At 40.2% G+C, this 14,063-nt stretch overlaps 1 protein-coding gene across 1 annotated transcript in view; it reads right to left on the bottom strand.

The window, feature by feature from the left end:
• Positions 1–13,207, bottom strand: part of LOC309623489 (protocadherin beta-1-like) — a 53,695-nt gene extending 40,488 nt beyond the window's left edge. Inside the window, exon 1 of the mRNA XM_082380438.1 lies at positions 8,232–13,207. Coding sequence (XP_082236564.1) covers positions 8,232–10,684 — 2,453 coding nt within the window. The 5' untranslated portion in view covers positions 10,685–13,207. The remainder of the gene's footprint in view (positions 1–8,231) is intronic.
• Positions 13,208–14,063: the final 856 nt, after the last annotated feature.

The raw sequence follows: 14,063 nt of genomic DNA, 5'->3' as shown, positions 1-14,063 counted from the left end.
TGATCCCATAGGAGACTGAACCAGACCTACCTGCTAGTGTTGGAGGGTCTCCTGCAGAGGTGGGGGGTGGCTCTGTCTCACCATGAGGACAGGGACACTGGCAGCAAAAGTTCTGGAAAGTACTCCTTGGCGTGAGCCCTCCCAGAGTCCACCATCAGCCCCACCAAAGAGCCCAGGTAGGCTCCAGTGTTGGGTTGCCTCAGGCCAAACAACCAACAGGGAGGGAACCCAGCCCCACCCATCAGCAGACAAGCAGATTAAAGTTTTACTGAGCTCTGCCCCCAACAGCAACAGCCAGCTCTACCCACCACCAGTCCCTCCCATCAGGAAACTTGCACAAGCCTCTTAGATAGCCTCATCCACCAGAGGGCAGACAGCAGAAGCAAGAAGAACTACAACCCTGCAGCCTGTGGAACAAAAACCACATTCACAGAAAGATAGACAAGATGAAAAGGCAGAGGGCTATGTACCAGATGAAGGAACAAGATAAACGCCCAGAAAAACAACTAAATGAAGTGGAGATAGGCACCCTTCCAGAAAAAGAATTCAGAATAATGATAGTGAAGATGATCCAGGACCTCGGAAAAAGAATGGAGGCAAAGATCGAGAAGATGCAAGAAATGTTTAACAAAGATCTAGAAGAATTAAAGAACAAACAGAGATGAACAATACAATAACTAAAATGAAAAGTACACTAGAAGGAATCAATAGCAGAATCTGAGGCAGAAGAACGGATAAGTGACCTGGAAGACAGAATGGTGGAATTCACTGCTGCAGAACAGAACAAAGAAAAAAGAATGAAAAGAAATGAAGACAGCCTGAGAGACCTCTGGGACAACATTAAACGCAACAACATTCGCATTATAGGGGTCCCAGAAGGAGAAGAGAGAGAGAAAGGACCAGAGAAAATATTTGAAGAGATTATAGTCGAAAACTTCCCTAACATGGGAAAGGAAATAGCCACCCAAGTCCAGGAAGCACAGGGAGTCCCATACAGGATAAACCCAAGGAGAAACATGCCAAGACACATAGTAATCAAATTGGCAAAAATTAAAGACAAAGAAAAATTATGGAAAGCAGCAAGGGAAAAATGACCAATAACATACAAGGAAACTCCCATAAGGTTAACAGCTGATTTCTCAGCAGAAACTCTACAAGCCAGAAGGGAGTGGCATGATATACTTAAAGTGATGAAAGGGAAGAACCTACAACCAAGATTACTCTACCCAGCAAGGATCTCATTCAGATTTGATGGAGAAATCAAAAGCTTTACAGACAAGCAAAAGCTAAGAGAATTCAGCACCACCAAACCAGCTCTATAACAGATGCTAAAGGAACTTCTGTAAGTGGGAAACATAAGAGAAGAAAAGGACCTACAAAACCAAACCCAAAACAATTAGGAAAATGGTAATAGGAACATACATATCAATAATTACCTTAAACGTGAATGGATTAAATGCTCCAACCAAAAACCACAGGGTTGCTGAATGGATACAAAAACAAGACCCGTACATATGCTGTCTACAAGAGACCCACTTCAGACCTAGGGGCACATACAGACTGAAAGTGAGGGGATGGAAAAAGATATTCCATGCAAATGGAAATCAAAAGAAAGCTGGAGTAGCAGTACTCATATCAGATAAAGTAGACTTTAAAATAAAGAATGTTACAAGAGACAAGGAAGGACACTACATAATGATCAAGGGATCAATCCAAGAAGAAGATATAACAATTATGAAATATAAATGCACCCAACATAGGAGCACCTCAATACATAAGGCAACTGCTAACAGCTATAAAAGAGGAAATCGACAGTAACACAATAATAGTGGGGGACTTTAACACCTCACTTACACCAATGGACAGATCATCCAAACAGAAAATTAATAAGGAAACACAAGCTTTAAATGACACAATAGACCAGATAGATTTAATTGCTATTTATAGGACATTCCATCCAAAAACAGCAGATTACACTTTCTTCTCAAGTGCACACGGAACATTCTCCAGGATAGATCACATCTTGGGTCACAAATCAAGCCTCAGTAAATTTAAGAAAATTGAAATCACATCAAGCACCTTTTCTGACCAAAACGCTATGAGATTAGAAATTAATTACAGGGAAAAAAACGTAAAAACCAGAAACACATGGAGGCTAAACAATATGTTACTGAATAACCAAGAGATCACTGAAGAAATCAGAGAGGAAATCAAAAAATACCTAGAGGTAAATGACAATGAAAACACAATGATCCAAAATTTATGGGTTGCAGCAAAAGCAGTTCTAAGAGGGAAGTTTATAGCTATACAAGCCTACCGCAAGAAACAAGAAAAATCTCAAGTAAACAATCTAACCTTGCACCTAAAGGAACTAGAGAAAGAAGAACAAACAAAACCCAAAGTTAGCAGAAGGAAAGAAATCATAAAGATCAGAGTAGAAATAAATGAAATAGAAACAAAGAAAACAATAGCAAAGATCAATAAAACTAAAAGTTGGTTCTTTGAGAAGATAAACAAAATTGATAAACCATTAGCCAGACTCATCAAGAAAAAGAGGGAGAGGACTCAAATCAATAAAATCAGAAATGAAAAAGGAGAAGTTACAACAGACACTGCAGAAATACAAAGCATCCTAAGAGACTACTACAAGCAACTCTATGCCAATAAAATGGACAACCTGGAAGAAATGGACAAATTCTTAGAGAGGTATAACCTTCCAAGACTGAACCAGGAAGAAATAGAAAATATGAACAGAGCAATCACAAGTAATGAAATTGAAACTGATTAAAAATCTTCAAACAAACAAAAGTCCAGGACCAGATGGCTTCACAGGCGAATTCTATCAAACATTTAGAGAAGAGCTAACACCCATACTTCTCAAACTCTTCCAAAAAATTGCAGAGGAAGGAACACTCCCAAACTCATTCTATGAGGCCACCATCACTCTGATACCAAAACCAGACAAAGATACTACAAAAAAAGAAAATTACAGACCAATATCACTGATGAATATAGATGCAAAAATCCTCAACAAAATGCCAGCAAACAGAACCCAACAACACATTAAAAGGATCATACACCATGATCAAGTGGGATTTATCCCAGTGATGCAAGGATTCTTCAATATATGCAAATCAATCAATGTGATACACCATATTAACAAATTGAAGAATAAAAACCATATGATCATCTCAATAGATGCAGAAAACGCTTTTGACAAAATTCAACACCCATTTATGATAACTCTCCAGAAAGTGGGCATAGAGGGAACGTACCTCAACATAATAAAGGCCATATATGACAAACCCACAGCAAACATCATTCTCAATGGTGAAAAACTGAAAGCATTTCCTCTACGATCAGGAACAAGACAAGGATGTCCACTCTCACCACTATTATTCAACATAGTTTTGGAAGTCCTATTCACAGCAATCAGAGAAGAAAAAGAAATAAAAGGAATCCAAATTGGAAAAGAAGAAGTAAAACTGTCACTGTTTGCAGATGACATGATACTATACATAGAGAATCCTAAAGATGCCACCAGAAAACTACTAAATCTAATCAATGAATTTGGTAAAGTTACAGGATACAAAATTAATGCACAGAAATCTCTTGCATTCCTATACACTAATGATGAAAATCTGAAAGAGAAATTAAGGAAACACTCCCATTTACCACTGCAACAAAACGAATAAAATACCTAGGAATAAACCTACCTAGGGAGACAAAAGACCTTTATGCAGAAAACTATAAGACACTGATGAAAGAAATTAAAGATGATACGAACAGATGGAGAGATATACCATGTTCTTGGAGTGGAAGAATCAATATTGTGAAAATGACTATAGTACCAAAGCAATCTACAGATTCAATGCAATCCCTATCAAATTACCAGTGGCATTTTTTACAGAACTAGAACAAAAAATCTTAAAATTTGTATGGAGACACAAAAGACCCCGAATAGCCAAAGTAGTCTTGAGGGAAAAAGACATAGCTGGAGGAATCAGACTCCCTGACTTCAGACTATACCACAAAGCTACAGTAATCAAGACAATATGGTACTGGCACAAAAACAGAAATAGAGATCAATGGAACAAGATAGAAAGCCCAGAGATAAACCCATACACCTATGGTCAACTAATCTATGACAAAGGAGGCAAGGATATACAATGGAGAAAAGACAGTCTCTTCAATAAGTGGTGCTGGGAAAACTGGACAGCTACATGTAAAAGAATGAAATTAGAACACTCCCTAACACCATACACAAAAATAAACTCAAAATGGATTAGAGACCTAATGTAAGACCGGACACTATAAAACTCTTAGAGGAAAACATAGGAAGAACACTTTTTGACATAAATCACAGCAAGATCTTTTTTGATCCACCTCCTAGAGTAATGGAAATAAAAACAAAAATAAACAAATAGCACCTAATGAAACTTAAAAGCTTTTGCACAGCAAAGGAAACCATAAATAAGACGAAAAGACAGCCCTCAGAATGGAAGAAAATATTTGCAAACGCATCAATGGACAAAGGATTAATCTCCAAAATATATGAACAGCTCATGCAGCTCAACATTAAAAAAACAAACAACCCAATCCAAAAATGGTCAGAAGACCTAAATAGACTTTTCTCCAACGAAGACATACAGATGGCCAGGAAGCACATGAAAAGCTGCTCAACATCACTAATTATTAGAGAAATGTAAATCAAAATTACAATGAGGTATCACCTCACACCAGTCAGAATGGGCATCATCAGCAAATCTACAAACAACAAATGCTGGAGAGGGTGTGGAGAAAAGGGAACCCTCTTGCACTGTTGGTGGGAATGTACATTGATACAGCCACTATGGAGAACAGTATGGAGGTTCCTTAAAAAACTAAAAATAGAATTACCATATGACCCAGCAATCCCACTACTGGGCATATACCCAGAGAAAACCATAATTCAAAAAGACACATGCACCCCAATATTCATTGCAGCACTATTTACAATAGCCAGGTCATGGAAGCAACCTAAATGCCCATCGACAGATGAATGGATAAAGAAGTTGTGGTACATATATACAATGGAATATTACTCAGCCATAAAAAGGAACGAAATTGGGTCATTTGTAGAGACGTGGATGGATCTAGAGACTGTCATACAGAGTGAAGTAAGTCAGAAAGAGAAAAACAAATATCGTATATTAACGCATATATGTGGAACCTCGAAAATTGGTACAGATGAACCGGTTTGCAGGGCAGAAATTGAGACACAGATGTAGAGAACAAACGTTTGGACACCAAGGGGGGAATGCGGTGGGGGGATGGGGGTGGTGGTGTGATGAAGTGGGAGATTGGGATTGACATGTATACACTGATGTGTATAAAATGGATGACTAATCAGAACCTGCTGTATAAAAAAATATATAAAAAAATTTTTTTTAAAGTCTCAAAGTCATGAGAGACAAGAAAAGGTTAAGGAACTATGATGAATGGTAGGAACTAAATGCATTGTGAGATCCTGAATTGGATCCTTGAAAAGAAAAAGGACAGTAGGAGAAAACTGGTAAAATCTGAATAACGTTTGTAGTTTAGTTAATAGAGTTGTACCAAGGTTAATTTCTTAATTTTGTTATCTGTGCTATGGTTATGTAAGATGGTAACATTAAGGGAAGCCAGGTGAAGAGTATATGATAACACTATACTATTCCTGCAGTTTTTTTAAGTCTAAAACTATCTCATAAAGAATTTAAGGCAATATCAAAAAAACAAACAACCCAATCCAAAAATGGGCAGAAAACCTAAATAGACATTTCTCCAAAGAAGATATACAGATTGCCAACAAACACATGAAAGAATGCTCAACATCATTAATCATTAGAGAAATGCAAATCAAAACTACAGTGAGATATCATCTCACACCAGTCAGAATGGCCATCATCAAAAAATCTACAAACAATAAATGCTGGAGAGGGTGTGGAGAAAAGGGAACCCTCTTGCACTGTTGGTGGGAATGTAAATTGATAGAGCCACTATGGAGAACAGTATGGAGGTTCCTCAAAAAACTACAAATAGAACTACCATATGACCCAGCAATCCCACTACTGGCCATATACCCTGAGAAAACCATACTTCAAAAAGAGTCATGTACCACATTGTTCATTGCAGCTCTATATACAATAGCCAGGACATGGAAGCAACCTAAGTGTCCATCGACAGATGAATGGGTAAAGAAGATGTGGCACATATATACAACGGAATATTACCCAGCCATAAAAAGAAACGAAATTGAGTTATTTGTAGTGAGGTGGATGTACCTAGAGTCTGTCATACAGAGTGAAGTAAGTCAGAAAGAGAAAAACAAATACCATATGCTAACACATATATATGGAATCTTTAAAAAAAAAAAAAAGGTCATGAAGAACCTAGGGGCAGGATGGGAATAAAGACGCAGACCTACTAGAGAATGTACTTGAGGACACAGGGAGGGGGAAGGGTAAGCTGGGACGAAGTGAGAGAGTGGCATGGACTTATATACACTACCAAATGTAAAATAGATAGCTAGTGGGAAGCAGCTGCATAGCACAGGGAGATCAGCTCGGTGCTTTGTGACCACCTAAAGGGGTGGGATAGGGAGGGAGACGCAAGAGGGAAGAGATATGGGGATATATGTATATGTATAGCTGATTCAGTTTGTTATAAAGCAGAAACACCACTGTAAAGCAATTATACTCCAATAAAGATGTTAAAAAAAAAAAAGAAAGAATTTAAGGGACTGCCCTAGTGGTCCAGTGGTAAAGAATCCTTCCAATGCAGGGGATGTGGGTTTGATCCCTGGTGGGGGAACTAAGATCCCACATGCCGCGGGGCAACTAAGCCCGAGTGCCACAAACTACAGAGCCCACTCACCCTGCAGCCTGTGCGCCAAAACTAGAGAGAGAAGACCTGCACGCCACAACTAAAAGAGAAGCCCGCGCACCACAACAAAGAGCCCACGTCCCACAACGAAAGATCCTGTGTGCCACAACCAAGACCCAGTGCAGCCAAAAAAATAATGAATGAATAAATAAATAAAATATTATTTTAAATATAGTATAAAAAAATTTTTAACTTTATTATAACTTAAAACTTCCAGTAGAAATGTAGATCTATATGCATTTCAAAGTTAAATTTGTAATTGAAGCAATTTGCCCAAACTAGAGGTACTGTTCTACCCTTGGAATACCAGGTACAAATGTTGTGCCTATCTGTGTGGGACACACCCTGTGGGTCTGAATTTACACATTGTATAAAATAAGGTACATAATTAAAGACTCAGTAAAGCAAACTTTTTAAACAGTTAAGGCACAGTTGGTAGTATAATAGCATCCTTGAAATATGTTAATGTTTTAATTTTTTTCTTTAATTTTAGAATGAGAGAACTTAAAATAGCTTACAAATGCAAAACAGTGATGATCAAAAAGAAACCTAACTTGGATCCCTACTCCATTTCATTTTTTGAATGATATGCTAGGAACTAACTCTTTTTCTTAGTTTCCATGTTGTCACATCAGCATGCTCAGAGGAGAAAAATGGCTTAAGATCAAATCTGGTAATACATGAAAATCTATCTTTTCTTAAGGCCACTTTATTGGTATTAATGCATTCTTTCTCCTTTAATATCTTTTGGTTTTGTAGTTGTTCAACAGCATTTGTTATCTACAAGTCTATTTTTTTCCTCATCTACCTTCAAACAACTGCTCTCTGATGAGGAATGAGATATCTGTGTATAAACAGATTTAAGACTTGCCTAAGGTCCCCGACAACCATTAAGAAATCTACAGCTAACTTAATTCCTGAACTGAATCTCTTTAGCCTTATATCTGCCTTTACATTTGCAAATAAGTCAAATCCTTTTTCTTCTTCTTTACCCTTCCTCCCATCCAGTTATCTATGAGGACCACCATTCACCAGACATTTGCATGATTGTGAATGATGGTATGCAAGATGTTGATTCAAAGATGATCTCTACTCATCAGGTGACAAATCTAAAAATTTCTGAATAACAATAAACTATATTTCTACTTCTTGAACCTAATTGCTTTCTGATGTATCAAAACTAGGAGCTAGTTCTTATCCCTATGCATGCATAACTTTCTAATGGAAAATAACTTAAAGGCAAAATAACATGATATCTCTATGGAACTAAGCATATCCAGAGCCAGGACTAATGAACTTCCACGGGAGACATGAATAATGGCTACATATAGTCATCAGATACTTGGGCATGGCCCTCTGACCCCCAAGACCTATTTCTATCAGAATCTGGTGGTAAACTGGAGCCAGCCTCCGTTTTTACCTCTCCAGTGCCATGGGGGAAGGGGAAGTTGGGCATAAGGTGCTTAAGAAACCAGAATTCACTATTGCCAGTGCCAGTGGCTGAGGACACTTCATAGGGACAAGGCTGGGATATGGATCCACTGGCTTCTCCTTGTACCAGGTTGTTAGAGAAATTACAGTCATCATAGAAATGCTCTTGAATTGTGAACTTTTCTCTGTATTTAATCTTCTGGCAGATATGTGTAATGAAGATCACTGCGACAGAGAGGAGAAAGAGAAAGGAAAGCACAGCCAGAGAAATGACCAAATATTTAGTGGATGGATTTACCCTTGTAGGATGCTTGAATGGATCCCGGAACTGCAGATAGGGCTCAGAAAAGCCATCTACCAGGAGGATGTTAAGTGAGGCAGTAGTAGAAAGAGCTGGTTGGCCGTGATCCTGAACAAGAACGATCAGTTTCTGCATCGTGGGGTCTCTCTCAGATATCTGCCGCAATGTACGGATTTCCCCATTTTTTTGTTGAACAGAGAATAACCCAGGGTCAGTGGCCTTAAATAGATGATATGAAAGCCAGGAATTCTGACCTGAGTCACCATCCACAGCCACCACCTTAGTCACCAGGTAGCCTGCCTCTGCAGACCTAGGCACCAGGTCATTGCAGGGCAAGGTGCCATTTTGCAGTGGGTACAAGATCATTGGGCAGTTATCATTGTCATCCAGGACAACCACTCTGACAGTAACCTGGCTACTCAGTGACAGGAAGCCCCCATCAGTTGCCTTTACCACAAACTGAAAATCTTGAATGGCTTCATAATCCATAGTTCTCAGTGCATAGAGTTTCCCATTGTCTGAATTTATGGAGATGTAAGCAAAGACTGATAGATCTCCACTTTTTGGAGGCAGCAGAGAATATGTTATTTGGGCATTCTCACCCAAATCTAGATCCTCAGCATGGACTTTGCCAATAAAAACTGCAGGGCTGTTGTTTTCTGGAACAGTCAAGATGTAGGAATCTTCCTGAAATACTGGGGGATTGTCATTAATGTCAGATATTAGCACCTCTATCACAGTCTCCGAGGACAGAGTGGGTGTTCCAGTATCCATGGCAACAAGGGTGATATTATAGCCAGAGACCTCCTCCCGATCCATGCCTCTGTCAGTGACCAGTGAGTAGGAATTCCTGAATGTAGGTTTGACTACAAAGGGAAGGTCTTCTTTGAGGAAGCAAGTGATTTTTCCTCCCACTCGAATGTCCCGGTCTCTGATAGAGAAAAGGGCCACTACCGTATGTAGTGGAGAGTCCTCAGGGAGCGGGCTGGACACAGAGGAGACTGTAACTTCAGGAGGATTGTCATTAACATCCACCACCTCCACCAGGACTTTGCTGTGGGCAGAGAGGCCTCCTCCGTCAGTAGCCTGAATGTCAATGTCATATGTTTCAATCGCTTCAAAATCTAGGGACCCTCTTAGTCGAACCTCTCCAGTTTCAGAGTCAATCTGAAACGTCTGGAGAATTACTTCTGGGTTTTGCGCTAAAGAGTAAGTTATCTCCTTGTTGGAGCCCTCGTCTAGGTCGGTGGCAGTCACCGTAGCCACCAAAGAACCATTGGCACTGTTTTCCGGTACCTGAGCGCGGTACACCAGTCGAGAGAATTGGGGCACGTGATCATTGACATCCAGAACCTCCACGCGGATGTGGGCAGTGCCAGACTTGGGCGGAGACCCTCCGTCCACAGCTATAATTGTCAGGTTGACTTCAGGCTGCTCCTCTCTGTCCAGGGGTTTATCCAGCACTAGCTCGGCATACTTGGGCCCATGGCTGCGGAAGCGGGTGTGCAGGTGGAAATACTCACTGGCGCTCAAGGTGTAGTTTTGGAGACCATTGAGGCCGACGTCCAGATCCTGCGCGCTCTGCAGAGGAAACCGTGAACCCAGGGGGGTGCTCTCCGGAATCTTTAAAAGAGGCTCCTTGTTTAGGAAAACCGGGGCATTGTCATTGATATCAAATACCCTGACCTCCACGCGAAAGGACTGCAGTGGCTCCATCAGGACTATTTCAAACTCCAGAACGCATGGATCGGCTTTGCCACAAAGTGACTCCCGATCCAGTTTCTCCTTCACGAACAGATCTCCTGTCTTGCGGTGCAGCCGGAAATGCAGTATATTGCCCTCGGAAACGAGCCGCGCCCCGCGCGCAGCCAGCTTCCCTACCTCCAGCCCCAAGTCCTTAGCCACGTTAGCTACAAACGAACCACTCTCCATCTCCTCTGCCACCGAATAGCGGATGGCCGCCGCACCCCCCACAGAGAAGCACAGAAAAAGGAGAAGCGAGCCCACTTGCCTGCTTTGCAAGAGTTTTCTGCGTGCAATCGCCATCCGTTCTCACAAGCGCACTCTCTGCAGCAGATACACCTGTTGCGTACACACTTTCACTTTTCTGCCAACAGGTTCCTGCAACAGCTGCTCTCGGCTTTGCTAGCCTCTAACCGCAGCGCCGCCAAAGGCTAACCGAGCCAGGTGAGCTGTTTTGCACTTGGAAGAAAAATTGCATTAAGTAACTCAACTCCCCAGTCTATCGAATGTATTAATAGATATGTTCTCATTCTGGAGAGTAAGGTAGAGGTTGAAAGTTGTTGCCAAAGCAACAGCAAACTCGCCTTTCAATTCCCTTTCGGGGAAAAAAAGCCCTGGGGAATTGAACACCCAATGAGGATACTCGTTAAGCAAGCTTAAAGTTGAAGTCATAGTATCTGTGAGCCGGCTGGGGCCGCTGCAGCAGCGGGCAAACAGCGAGGTGTTAAGGTACTTGGCACACTCCACATACACACTCCGCCCAGAGACCAAGGGAGAGGCAAAAAGATGCTGCAGTGTCTTCTGAAGCGTGAACCAACTGGATGGGAATGAGGGAGGGGGGCTTGGAGGAAGTGATCAGTAGGAAAAGGAAAGGGGACAGACAGATATCATCTCTCAGGAAACTGGGGTCCATTAGGTACACTGATAGGGGAACTGTTCAACTTGCCTCATGGTTTGCATAAACCCATTCTTTTCCACAGAACCCTCAAACGCTTAGGAAGCGACGGGCTTGTCACTTATGATTCTGATGGAAGCAATACTTACCGGGTATGATTTCTATATACTGGTACTGTATTAAGTAATTTACATGCATTATCTCATTTAACCCTTGCAACAACTCTATGAGGTACACATTATTATTATTTCTTTTTTACAGATGAAATTGAGACTGGAGAGGTTATGTTACTCCCCCAACGTCTTCTACCTAGTAAATATTAGAGAAGGAACTCAATTTGATTTTGTCTGACTCCAAAGTCATGCTCGTAATTAGTATGTAACTCTGCTTCCCAAATAATATAGTAGATAAATTAAGTGAAGATAAATGTTTGGCTTTGGATTTTAAAGGAAATTAAATAATAGACTACTTACATATATTGAAAATGGCCCAATGGAAATTTTGCAAGATATTTGTTGAGAGTTTTTTACAGTCATAAGATCATAGAATGTTTAAGAATGATAATGAACCTCAGAAAGATTAGGTCCAATCTCCCCACCTCTTTTTTAAATAGATGAAAAAACTAAGGCCCAAATGATGAAATCACTTGCCCAGTCCATACAGCTACTGCTGGCAATATAAAAACTAGAACCTGTCTTCTGACACTCTATCTCATGCTCATTAGCAGGAGCATTTGGTGGTTTCCCATTTGTAAAAAAAACTCATAACACTTACAGTAGGTAATCTTCAGAATCTAGTCTCTTTCCTTTGATATTTAGCTCAGTCTCAGATTGATGTTGTGTTCTGCTCTAGCTCATTCATTTCCATTGCTGTATAGAATTCCAGTCTGGTCAATGCTCTTTGGCCACAGACCATCAGGAACACACCTGTAGTTGAACAAAGTTGTATTTTCTGATTACTGCAACAAGGGAGACATCACACCACAGAGAATCATGGGGCATCTCAATAAGAGGGTGTTAAAAAGGACTTGCGATATTTGTGCAAGGTGATTTGGGGGTGGTTTGAAGTAGGACTTTGCTCTGGATTGGATGCTGTCAGAAACAGTTATTTTTATAGTTGGATATATTAATAATTCTTAGAAGGTGAGAAAAATGGAAGGAGGCTAAAGCTGTGATTGGTAATTCATATTAGCCATTTTTGTGGATTGGAAAATGTTCCTTTTCACCTGATTATGGCATCCTCTTGTTTTTCTCTTAATCCATCACTGTCACAGAGTGGCCTTGTCTAATGTTGTTCTATGAACCTGTTTTAGTTCAACACGAGAACAGCATACCCTAGCTCTGAGTATCAGGCTAGCTCCTAGCTGTCACGGACTGCTTTTGTCTTTTTCAGCATTAACAGCAAAACTCATTTACTATTGTTTTACTGTTCACAGAAGTATGTCATTATATATGTCACTTTGTACACACGTGTGTACATTTGAGGGGGGGCATATACCTAGAAGTGGCATTGGTGTCATAGGGTATGCTCTTTTCAGCTTTACCTGATACTGCCAAACTGCTTTCTAAGAAGTTGTACCAATTTACACATCTCATCAGCAGGATGAGATGTGTAAATAGGTCCATTATTTTAAATTGGTCCATTTGTTCTAATTCTTACCAACACTTATCGTTACTAGTCTTCTTAAAAGTTTAACCATTTTGGCTATCTCAGTGTGGGCTTAATTTGCATTTCTCTGATTATTAATTATTGATGACGTAGGGCACTATTTAATATATGTTTAGTCATCTGGATAACCTTTGGTTGGAGGGGGGGGTTGTTCAGTTCCCTTGGCCATTTTTTTTACATTGGATTGTCTTTTTCCTATTGATTTGTTGTAGTTCTTCATATATTCTAAATATGAGTCCTGAGTATCTCTTTATAATTAAGAAAAAGAGGGGGCTTCCCTGGCGGCGCAGTGGTTGAGAATCTGCCTGCTAATGCAGGGGACACCGGTTCGAGCCCTGGTCTGGGAAGATCCCACATGCCGCGGAGCAACGGGGCCCGTGAGCCACAACTACTGAGCCTGCGCGTCTGGAGCCTGTGCTCCGTAACAAGAGAGGCCGCGATACTGAGAGGCCCGCGCACCACGATGAAGAGTGGCCCCCGCTTGCCGCAACTAGAGGAAGCCCTCGCACAGAAACAAAGACCCAACACAGCCAAATAAATAAATAATAATTAAAGGTGCTAAAAATAAAAAATAAAAAATAAATGAAAAGGTCATTTCCCATCATTTAAAAAAAAAAGAAAAGAAAAAGAGACATGCTTATCCTTAGTTGATACATAGCTTATCCTTAGTTGATATATATCTACAGAGTTTTGTTTAAAAGAGGTATTTCTCCCAGTGATTCACACATTAAGCAGAAGCTTATGGCATCCTAGGAAGTCTTTTTTTTAGCTGAGGTATAATTGACATATAACATTATATGAGTTTAAGGTATACAGTATGATTAGATATTAGTATATACTGCTAAATGCTCAACACAGTAAGTCTAGTTAACATCCATCACCACACATAGTTATAAACGTTTTTCTTGTAATGAGAACTTTTAAGATCTACTCTCGGCAATTTTCAAATATACAATACAGTGTTGTTATTAACTACAGTCACCACCTAGGAAGTCTTAATACAATCAGTTTGTAAGTAACTCATTCAAAACCCATAAATTTAAAAAATACATTCTTATGACTTGAAATACAAGAAATGTTGCTCTTCAATTGGATTCCTCTGAATCTTAATTTGTTTAG

The sequence above is a fragment of the Balaenoptera borealis genome (assembly GCF_965194805.1).
Source record: "Balaenoptera borealis genome assembly, chromosome: 2".
Taxonomy (NCBI): Eukaryota; Metazoa; Chordata; class Mammalia; order Artiodactyla; family Balaenopteridae; genus Balaenoptera; species Balaenoptera borealis.
The sequence above is the reverse complement of the archived record's forward strand: the minus strand, read 5'-3'. Positions and strand labels throughout refer to the sequence as shown.